Source organism: Mustelus asterias, chromosome 13, assembly GCF_964213995.1.
Source record: "Mustelus asterias chromosome 13, sMusAst1.hap1.1, whole genome shotgun sequence".
Lineage (NCBI taxonomy): Eukaryota > Metazoa > Chordata > Chondrichthyes > Carcharhiniformes > Triakidae > Mustelus > Mustelus asterias.
Genome location: NC_135813.1, coordinates 53,692,785 through 53,703,669, shown reverse-complemented (window position 1 = coordinate 53,703,669; position 10,885 = coordinate 53,692,785). Strand labels below are relative to the sequence as shown.

Sequence of the window (10,885 nt, the reverse complement as noted above, 5' to 3'; positions counted from 1 at the left end):
ATAGACAAAAAAATCACCTCCACATGCTTCCTGCTTCCATCATCCACCATAACCTCTGCCCCTAAGCCCTCACCCACTTACTGTACATATTTACCTTCTCCCTGGCTTATCAAAGTGGCTGGGATCTTTAAAAATACCTGCCCATCCCACTTGCCCAGCTTTGTTACCGCACCCTCTCTTGTAGGATCTATTATATACTGGCTTAAAAAATTCTCCTGGATGCATTTTAAGAATTCCGCTCTCTAAACCTTTCACACTGTGACTAACCTAGTTAATGTCGGAGAAATTGAAATCCCCCACTATCACTACACTGTTACTTTTACACTTCTCTGAAATTTGCCTACATATCTGCTCTATTTCCCTCAGAATGTTAGGGGCCCTCTCGAACACTCCCAGCAATGTGATTGCTCCTTTTTGGTTTTTAAGTTCTATCCATATGGCATCATTAGAAAAGCTTTCTAAGATGTCGTCCCTCCTTGATTCCCTGTTCAAAATTGCAACATCCCTTCTCTTTTACCTCCTTCCATCTCACCTGAAGATCCCATATCCTGGAATATTGAGCTGCCAATCCTGCCCCCTCTCAACCCTGTCTCAGTGACAGCAATGACATAATACCCCATCCTTTAATTTGAGGACGGGGATCTTTGGGCATGTGCAACGTGATGTCCCATGTGGTTCTGGAGATTGGGAGTTGTTCCTTCTCTGCTGCTGCTCTGCCTCATCACAAAGACTTTGTGATTCAAAGCGTGATACAGCTCGATGGATACGTTGTCGCCATTTTGAGGACTGGTAGTGAACTCCTCTCAGTTATTAATGTCAATGCTCTCACGCTTCAAGGAGAGAATCAAAGTGTCTTTGAAGTGTTTTCTTTGTTCTCTGGAATGTTGGCCATTTGAAGGTTGAGAAAACAGGACCTTGCAGGGGAGATGCTCTGGGTAGTCCTACAGTGCTGTTAAGAAGTGTCAGGATGGTGTGTGTTTTGGAGAGGATCTTGCAGGTGGTGGAGCTGCCCTTGTGTGTCAGTGGTGGAGGCAGTTAAGGTTGGAGGTGGTGGATGTGGTGCCAATGGTGCAGGCTGCTTTGTCCTGAATGGTGTTGAGCTTCTTGAGTATTGTTGGAGCTGCACTCATCGAGGCAAGTGGGGAGAATTCCATCACGCTCCTGACTTGTGTGTGGGGAGTCAGGAGGTGAGTTACTCACCACAGTATTCCTAGCCTCTGACCTCCTCTTGTAGCAACAGTTTTTAAGTGGCTAGTCCAGTTCAATGGTAACCCCTAGGCTGTCAATGCTGGGGATTCAGCAATGGTAATGAAGTTGATTATTACTCAACTTCCCTTCCCAGTCCCCAGATTGGTTGATAGTGTCAACTGTTCTTTCTCTTCTGTTCTCCATCAAAATTTCTGTCATTACTCCTCAAAAAAAGCCTTTATCCCTCTGTAAACTACTGCCCCATCTCCAGCCTCCCTTTCTTTTCCAAACTTCTTGAATTGCCTCCCTAATCTGTGCCAATCTTCCTCAAAACTCCATGTTGGAATCCCTCCAATCAAATTTTGCCCCTTCCTTGGTAGTGAAATAGTTGGCACAGAAAGCCAATGATCCACATTGACCTGACAAAGGCTAAATATCTTCCTCATCCTTCTCAACCTGTCTGCAGAATTTGACATGGCTCACCATTTCATCCTTCTCAATAATCTCTTCACTGTCATCCAGCTTCAGTTTTATCTACAGCCAGTGTATCACTTGCGATGACTTCTCTTCCTGTTCTTTCCTCTGGTGTCTTCCAAGGATCTATCCTTCGCTGCCTCCTGTTTCTTGTCTGCATGTTCCCCCAAGGCAGCCTCTTCTGAAGGCACTACTTTATTTTTCATGCGTGCTGATGACACTCACTCTTCCACTGATGTCTAGCCATGAGTCTGCTGAGCTGATATCCAGTACTGGATGAGCAGAAATATCTTCCAATGAAACAGTGGGATTTGGTCCTGACTACAAGTTTGGATCCCTAGCTGCCACCTCTCTCTCTGTGGCTAAATAAAACGGTTTGCAGTCTGTGCCAGATATGATGTCAAGGTGAGTTTCTGGCCACAGACCCATGCCATCACCTGATGAAGGGGCAGCGCTCCGAAAGCTTGTGGCTTGTGCTACCGAATAAACCTGTTGGACTTTAACCTGGTGTTGTGAGACTTCTTACTGAGGAAATGACAGCAGCAAACCCAGCTCAGTCAACCCTACAAAGTCTTCCTTACTAAAATCTGGGAGCTGGGGCCAAAAGTGGCTGTCGCACAGACTGGTCAAGCAACAGTCTGACATGATCATTCTCAAAATCATACTTTAGAGGTCATGTTCCGGACACCACCATCACCATTCCTGGGTATGTCCTGTTCCTCTGGCAAGACAGACCCAGCAGAGGTGGTGGCACAGTGGTATACGGTCAGGAAGGAGTTGTCCTGGGAGTCCTGAATATTTACTTGGATCCCCATGAAGTCTCATGGCCTACATGTGATTCCAGACCCAAAACAATGTGGTGACTCTTATATGCCCTCTGAAATGGCCTAGCAAGTCATTCAGTCCAAGGGCAATTAGGGATGGCAATAAATGCTGGCCCAGCCAGCAACACCCACATCATATGAACAAATTAAAAAAGTCAAACAAGGGCAAGGAACGTCCTGTTGATTACCACTTACCATCCACCTTCAGCTGATGTTGATCACTACTTGGAGGAGAAAGCACCGAGGGTGGCAAGGGCACAAAATATACTCTCTGCCAGAAGTGCTGAGTGGATGATTCATCTCAGCCACCGCCGGAGGTCTCCAGCATCATAGATGCCAGTCTTTAGCCAAGTCAATTCACCCATGTGATATGAAGAAATGGCTAAAGGTACTGAATACTGCAAAGTCTATGGGCCCTCACAATATTCTGGCAATAGTACTGAAAACTTGTGCTATAGAACTAGCACCTAGCCAACAGTGTTATCGTGTTGTCTTGCTTAGAATAACCTGCTCAGTTTGGGTTCCGCCAGGGTCACTCAGCTCCTGACGACATTACAGCAAAACTGGGAAAACTCTGTTGATTGTGGTGGTTGGAGGCCAATCATCTCAGCTCCAGGACATCACTGCAGGAGTCCCTCAGGGTAGTGTCCTCGGCCCAACCATCTTCAGCTGCTTCATCAATGATCTTCCCTCCATTATAAGGTCCGAGGTGGAGATGTTCGCTGATGATGTTCAGCACCATTCGCCACTCCTCAGGTACTGAAGCCGTGTCCAAATGCAGCAAGACCTGGACTTGAGCTGAGAAATAACAAGTAACATTTGCACATTGCCAGGCAATGACCATCTCTAACAAGAGAGAATCTAATTGTGCTAATCTATTATTGTAAAAGGACATTTTAGTTAAAAGTGCTATATAAAATCTGCTGATAGGTAGAGTCCCTGATGCATTTCTCAGTTGTGTAGAAAAGAATAAAAGAGGCCTTCCTATTCTGGCAGGCAGTTCAGTAGCAGATATGTGTGTGTGTGTTTGTATTCTCAATTGTTTACAAGTGATAAAACACTTCACCAGCCATTTCCTATTCACGCTCAATGGGATTACCACCACTGAATTACTCACTATCAATATCCTGGGGGGTTACCATAGACCAGAAACTGCAATTGCCATATAAATACTGTGGCTACAAGAGCAGGTCAGAGACTAGGAACACTGCGGCAAGTAACTCACTTCCTGACTCCCCAAAGCCTGTCCACCATCTACAAGGCACAAGTTAGAAGTGTGATGGAATACTCTCCACTTGACTGGATGGGTGCAGCTCCAACAACACTCAAGAAGCTTGACACCATCCAGGCCAAAGCAGCCCGCTTGATTGGCATCCCATCCACAAACATTCACTCCCTCCACCACCAGCATACAGTGGCAGCTGTATGTACTATCTTACAAGATGCACTGCAGGAACTCACCAAGGCTCCTTAGGCAGCACCTTCCAAACCATCACTCTCTACCATCTAGAAGGGGAAGGCCAGCAGATCCCTGGGAACACCACTACCTGGAGGTTCCCCTCCAAGACACTCTCCATCCTGACTTGGAAATATATCACCATTCCTTCAGTCACTGGATCAAAATCCTGGAACTACCTTCCTGACAGCACTGTGGGTGTACCTACAACACATGGACTGCACTGATTCAAGAATGTAGCTCACCACCACCTTCTCAAGGGTAATTAGGGATGGGCAATAAATACTCACCTAGCCAATGATAACCCGCTCCAGAGACAAAAGTCTCAGTCTATCCAGCCTCTCCTTACAACTCAATCCATCAAGTCCCGGTAGCATCCTAGTAAATCTCTTCTGCACTCTTTCTAGTTTAATAATATTCTTTCTATAATAGGGTGACCAGGATTGCACACAGTATTCCAAGTGTGGCCTTACCAATGTCTTGTACAACTTTAACAAGACATCCCAACTCCGGTATCGAATGTTCTGACCGATGAAACCAAGCATGCCGAATGCCTTCTTCACCACTCTGTCCACCAGTGACTCCACTTTCAAGGAGCTATGAACATGTACCCCTAGATCTCTTTGTTCTGTAACTCTCCCCAACGCCCTACCATTAACTGGGTAAGTCCTGCCCTGGTTCAATCTATCAAAATGCATTACCTTGCATTTGTCTAAATTAAACTCCATCTGCCATTTGTCAGCCCACTGGCCCCATTGATCAAGATCCCGCTGCAATTGGAGATAACCTTCCTCACTGTCCACCACGCCACCAATCTTGGTGTCATCTGCAAACTTACTAACCATGCCCCTTATATTCTCATCCAAATCATTAACATAAATGACAAACAACAGTGGGCCCAGCACTGATCCCTGAGGCACACCGCTGGTCACAGGCCACTAGTTTGAAAAACAACTCTCCACAACCACCCTCTGGCTTCTGTCAAGAAGCCAATTTTGTATCCATTTAGATATCTCACCCAGGATCCCGTGAGATTTAACTTTATGCAACAACCTACCATGCGGTACCTTGTCAAAGGCCTTGCTAAAGTCCATGTAGACAACATCAACGGCACTGCCCTCATCTACCTTCTTGGTTACCCCTTCAAAAAACTCAATCAAATTTGTGAGACATAATTTTCCACTCACAAAGCCATGCTCACTGTCCTTAATCAGTACTTGCATCTCTAAATGCATGTAGATCCTGTCTCTCAAAATACCTTCAACAATTTACCCACCATAGATGTGAGGCTCACTGGCCTGTAGTTCCCAGGCTTTTCCCTGTAGCCCTTTTCAAACAAAGACACAACATTTGCCACTCTCCAATCTTCAGGCACCTCACCTGTGACTATCGATGATTCAAATATCTCGGCTAGGGGTTTCCTCCTTATGAATGTGCAATTTCCCCCCTAGCCTCCCACAACGTCCTGGGATATACCTCATCAGGTCCCGCAGATTTATCTACCTTGATGCGCTTTAAGACTTCCAGCACCTCCTTCTCTGTAATATGTACACTCCTAATATTTTGTAATATGTACAAAAGAAGGATAGGAAGGGTAGGATTCGAGAACCGTGGATAACCAGGCAAATTGAGGGATTGGTCAAAAAGAAAAGAGAGGCGTACGTTAGGTCCAGGCAGCTGAAAACGGAGGGAGCTCTGGAGGAATACAAAGAAAGTAGGAACGAACTCAAACGAGGAATTAGAAGGGCAAAAAGGGGTCACGAAATGTCCTTGGCAGATGGGATTAAGGAGAATCCCAAGGCATTTTATTCATACGTTAGGAACAAAAGGTTGTCAGGGAAAAAAATCGGACCTCTCAGGGACAAAAGTGGGGAATTATGCTTAGAGCCCAAAGAAGTAGGGGAGATCCTAAATGAATACTTTGCATCGGTATTCACAAAGGAGAGGGATGTGTTGACTGGGAGTGTCTCGGAGGGGAGTGTTGACCCATTAGAGAAAATCTCCATTACAAGGGAGGAAGTGTTAGGTTTTTTAGGGAATATAAAGACTGACAAATCCACAGGGCCTGATGGAATCTATCCCAGGCTGCTCAGGGAGACGAGAGAGGAAATCGCTGGGCCTCTGACGCAAATCTTTGTCTCGTCACTGGACACAGGTGAGGTCCCAGAGGACTGGAGGATAGCTAATGTGGTCCCGTTATTTAAGAAGGGTAGGAAGGATAACTCGGGAAATTATAGGCCAGTGAGCTTGACGTCCGTGGTCGGGAAGATGTTGGAGAGGATTCTTAGAGATAGGATGTATGCGCATTTAGAAAGGAATAAACTCATTAACGATAGTCAGCATGGTTTTGTGAGAGGGTGGTCATGCCTCACTAACCTGGTGGAGTATTTTGAAGAAGTGACTAGAATGGTTGACGAGGGAAGGGACGTGGATATCGTCTACATGGACTTTAGTAAAGCGTTTGACAAAGTCCCTCATGGTAGGTTGGTGCAAAAGGTTGGATCTCATGGGATAAAGGGGGAGGTGGCTAGATGGGTGGAGAACTGGCTTGGTCACAGAAGACAGAGGGTGGTAGTGGAAGGGTCTTTTTCCGGCTGGATGCCTGTGACTAGTGGTGTTCCGCAGGGCTCTGTATTGGGACCTCTGCTGTTTGTGATTTATATAAATGATCTGGAAGAAGGTGTAACTGGGGTGATCAGTAAGTTTGCGGACGACACGAAAATGGCTGGACTTGCAGATAGTGAGGAACATTGTCAGAGGCTACAGAAGGATATAGATAGGCTGGAAATTTGGGCAAAGAAATGGCAGATGGAGTTCAATCCAGATAAATGCAAAGTGATGCATTTTGGTAGAACTAACGTAGGGGGGAGCTATACGATAAATGGCAGAACCATAAAGGGTGTAGATACGCAGAGGGACCTGGGTGTGCAAGTCCACAGATCCTTGAAGGTGACGTCACAGGTGGAGAAGGTAGTGAATAAGGCATATGGCATGCTTGCCTTTATAGGACGGGGCATAGAGTATAAAAGTTGGGGTCTGATGTTGCAGTTGTATAGAACGTTGGTTCGGCCGCATTTGGAATACTGCGCCCAGTTCTGGTCGCCACACTACCGGAAGGACGTGGAGGCTTTAGAGAGAGTGCAGAGGAGGTTTACCAGGATGTTGCCTGGTATGGAAGGGCTTAGTTATGAGGAGAGATTGGGTAAACTGGGGTTGTTCTCACTGGAAAGACGGAGGATGAGGGGTGACCTAATAGAGGTGTATAAAATTATGAAAGGCATAGATAGGGTGAACGGTGGGAAGCTTTTTCCCACATCGGTGGTGACGTTCACGAGGGGTCATAGGTTCAAGGTGAGGGGGGGGGGGGGAGGTTTAACACGGATATCAGAAGGACGTATTTTACACAGAGGGTGGTGGGGGCCTGGAATGCGCTGCCGGGCAAGGTGGTGGAGGCGGACACACTGGGAACATTTAAGACTTATCTAGATAACCACATGAACGGAGTGGGAATGGAGGGATACAAAAGAATGGTCTAGTTTGGACCAGGGAGCGGCGCGGGCTTGAGGGCCGAAGGGCCTGTTCCTGTGCTGTATTGTTCTTTGTTCCTCAAGACATCAATATTTAATTCCCCAAGTTCCCTAACATCCATGCTTTTCTCAACAGTAAATAAATACTGATGAGAAATATTCATTTAGGATCTCACCCATCTCTTGTGGATCCGCACATAGATTACCTTGTTGATCCTTAAGAGGCCCTATTCTCTCCCTTGTTACTCTTTTGCCATTTATGTATTTGTAGAAGCTCTTTGGATGCTCTTTGCCTTACCTGCCAAAACAATTTAGTGTCCCCTTTTTGCCCTCCTGATTTCTCTCTTAACTCTACTCCTACACCCCCTATACTCTAATTGACACCTCGAAACAGTTTGAATGGATTACTGTGATTAAAAATGTGCTGGCTGTCTGCATTGTATTTCAGATTCTCAGAATCAGCACGCAAGGGGTTAACACCCAAGTGTCTCAAAGATCAGCATTCAGTCAGATGCATTCAGAAAGGGCCATGCTGCTTTGAGGAGGCCTCCACAAGCTGGGACTTTCTGAGCAAATACAATATTGTGCTGGAGATATTAATAATTGAATTGATTGAGTCGTCACAATCCAGCACTAACTTCTCTGGACTGACTCTTCTGAAAAGCAGTGCTTTAACTGCCTTTTATTCCAGTTAAGCGGCCGAGGTGAACTGTCACAGAGACACAGCTTTAGAATCATAGAATCGCTACAGTGCAGAAGGAGGCCATTCAGTCCATCGAGCTTGCAAACAATTCTTGCCCTGCCCTATCCCCGCAATTCCACACATTTACTCCGCTAATCCCCCTAACCTACACAGCTTTGGATACTCAGGGGTATCTTTGGAGTGTGGGAGGAAACCAGAGGAAACCCACACAGACCGAGGGAGAATGTGCAAATTCCATACAGACAGTCATGCAAGCAGGGAATTGAACCCGGGTCCCTGGAGCTGTGAGGCAGCAGTGCCAACCACTGTGCCACCATGCCAGCCAGGTTCGAACCTGGACAGTAGTAGCTCTGACATCTTTAAGAAAAGGAAGGTAATTGATTGGTTGGAGCCTTTTCTGATTTCTCGAGGTTTCCAATGACATTGGATGTTGTCCTGGAGGTGTCTGCAGGGCCAAAGCCACCTGCATTTCAAAAGGTATTTTCACAGGGTGTGAATCCGAATAACAAGATTAGCAGTTGTAGACAGACCAGAAGAAATACATTGTCCTGCTAGTAGGAAATATGTTGGGAAGACGTTTGCACTATCCAGGGAAGGCATACATTTGTTAATGTTGGAACTAACAGAAGCTGAGAGGACAGACAGCTAATACAGAGAGAGAATCTTCAAAGGGAAATAATTGAGTTGTTTTGGAAGCAGGAGGCAGAGTCCAGCTAGCAGCCTGTAAGCCAGTGCTGGTGAGCAGACCAGAAGCAAAAGTGCAGAAAACCTTTGTGAAGGTAGTTAAAATATACATCTTCACTTAACCAAGAAGAGACATTCCCCAGAATAACTACTCAATCATATACAGGATGGGAACTATAAGCTGGCCTTTACTTAGAGATCTATTGGATTGGATATTGTTTGGTCCGAGGGAAATCCTAAAAGATCTTGTAAATGTACTTTGGATCAAAAGGCAGTCCAGTCAGTTTGCTTCTCTGAGTGTGGGTGTTTAGTAGTCTCTTCTACGTAAATGTTTTGGATCATTATGGTCCTGTTAGTGTATATGTGTTTTTTCTGTAGTGTAATAAATAGTCTTTAATAATGTTATACTATGACTGGGCTGGTTACTGTTCTCACTGGGTATCACAAGTGGCCTCACACTATTCCTGTAAACAAAACTATAAACCATCAACTGGTGTTTGCAAGTTGGAACACCCTCACAAGTAACATCAGCCAGGTTCATGTCAGTTTCTGATGTTGGGTCCACAATGTGAGACTGGACATCCTGACCTAAATTTTTACGCTCGAGGTGGCTAAACGAGGCTTTACGGAGAACCCAGACATCTATTGCTCTGGTTGAAAGAGCTGTGACCCAGTGAACACACAGTTTGACTGACAGCTCAGACTCTCTGTCAATTTCACATTATTTATCTACACATGGTTAAACAGTTTCAAGGACTTGCAGTGTCTGTTACTGACACTTTAAAAGGTCTGGATGATTGACACTTTTATTGCCTTGCAGTGAAATGGCTTTTTTAACACATTGCAAAATTATGCATTGATTATTTTTAAAGCTTTTGTTTACACATCTTATTGTCACACTTTCTATACAATGTATAGTGGGTCAATGGGCATGCAAGTACCATATCTTGGCAATGGCGGTGCAGGTGAGGGCAATAGCTTAGCACTGGGGGCATGAGGAACACCTTTCAAAATCACCTTTTAAAAGGTCCCCTCAAGCAGACAAGGTTCCTCACAGCCGAGTATGGGGAGGAGTTGACATGCCAATTTCTGCAATGGAGCCAGTCAGGTCAGCAGTGCCGGGTGCAAGTTTTAACAGCAACTAGCCTACATCTTTTAAAGGCATTCCCAAAAATCAGGCAGCCTGGGAATTGGGTCAGGAATCCTGGAATCCAAAACCATTCACCATGTTGAAAGGGCTCCCTAGTCAGTTTTAGGTATTAGATACATAGTGTGAAATTGGATGTTGTGTACCAGTTTGTGCAGTGAGCAGGTCAGATACTCTGTGTCAGGAAGCTTTAACCAGGCATAGTCGCTGGGCTAGTTTGGAATCACCAGTCTCTTTACACAAGGTTTGAAATGAGATCCATGCACTTGGTGACTCTGAAACCAAGGAAATACCTGGTGTGAAATCACAGTAATGCCCTTGGACAAAAGGAAGTCAGAATTAAAGAGAGCATGGCTGAGTGAAACAATATATTTCCTGATTAAACACTGTTATTCTCTGGTATTGCCTCCATACTGTGTGTCCAGGAACGTCAATAATCCACCACTATGTTGGGCTGAAACTCAGGGTACGTCGCCTCAGTCAGTTCCGCAGCATACAAGTCAAGTCTTCCTGTCATCTGAGAACAGAAATAAGATACAAGAGCGAGTGTCAAGAATAACTGGAGACAGCAATGTCCTGCCCAAACTCCGTTAACGTCGAGAGCACTGGCAGTCCAGTCAATTTGCTTCTCTGAGTGTTTCCCCTGTTACATAGAAACATAGAAAACTACAGCACAAAAACAGGCCCTTCGGCCCCACAAGTTGTGCCGAACATATCCCTACCTTCTAGGCTTACCTATAACCCTCCATCCTATTAAGTCCCATGTACTCATCCAGGAGTCTCTTAAAAGACCCTATTGAGTTTGCCTCCACCACCACTGACAGCAGCCGATTCCACTAGCCCACCACCCTCTGTGTGAAAAACTTCCCCCGAACATTTCCC

At 45.5% G+C, this 10,885-nt stretch overlaps 1 protein-coding gene across 1 annotated transcript in view; it reads right to left on the bottom strand.

The window, feature by feature from the left end:
• Nucleotides 1–9,648: 9,648 nt before the first annotated feature.
• The window catches only part of upb1 (ureidopropionase, beta), a 152,441-nt gene continuing 151,204 nt past the window's right edge, over nt 9,649–10,885 (bottom strand). Inside the window, exon 10 of the mRNA XM_078226774.1 lies at nt 9,649–10,520. Coding sequence (XP_078082900.1) covers nt 10,434–10,520 — 87 coding nt within the window. The 3' untranslated portion in view covers nt 9,649–10,433. The remainder of the gene's footprint in view (nt 10,521–10,885) is intronic.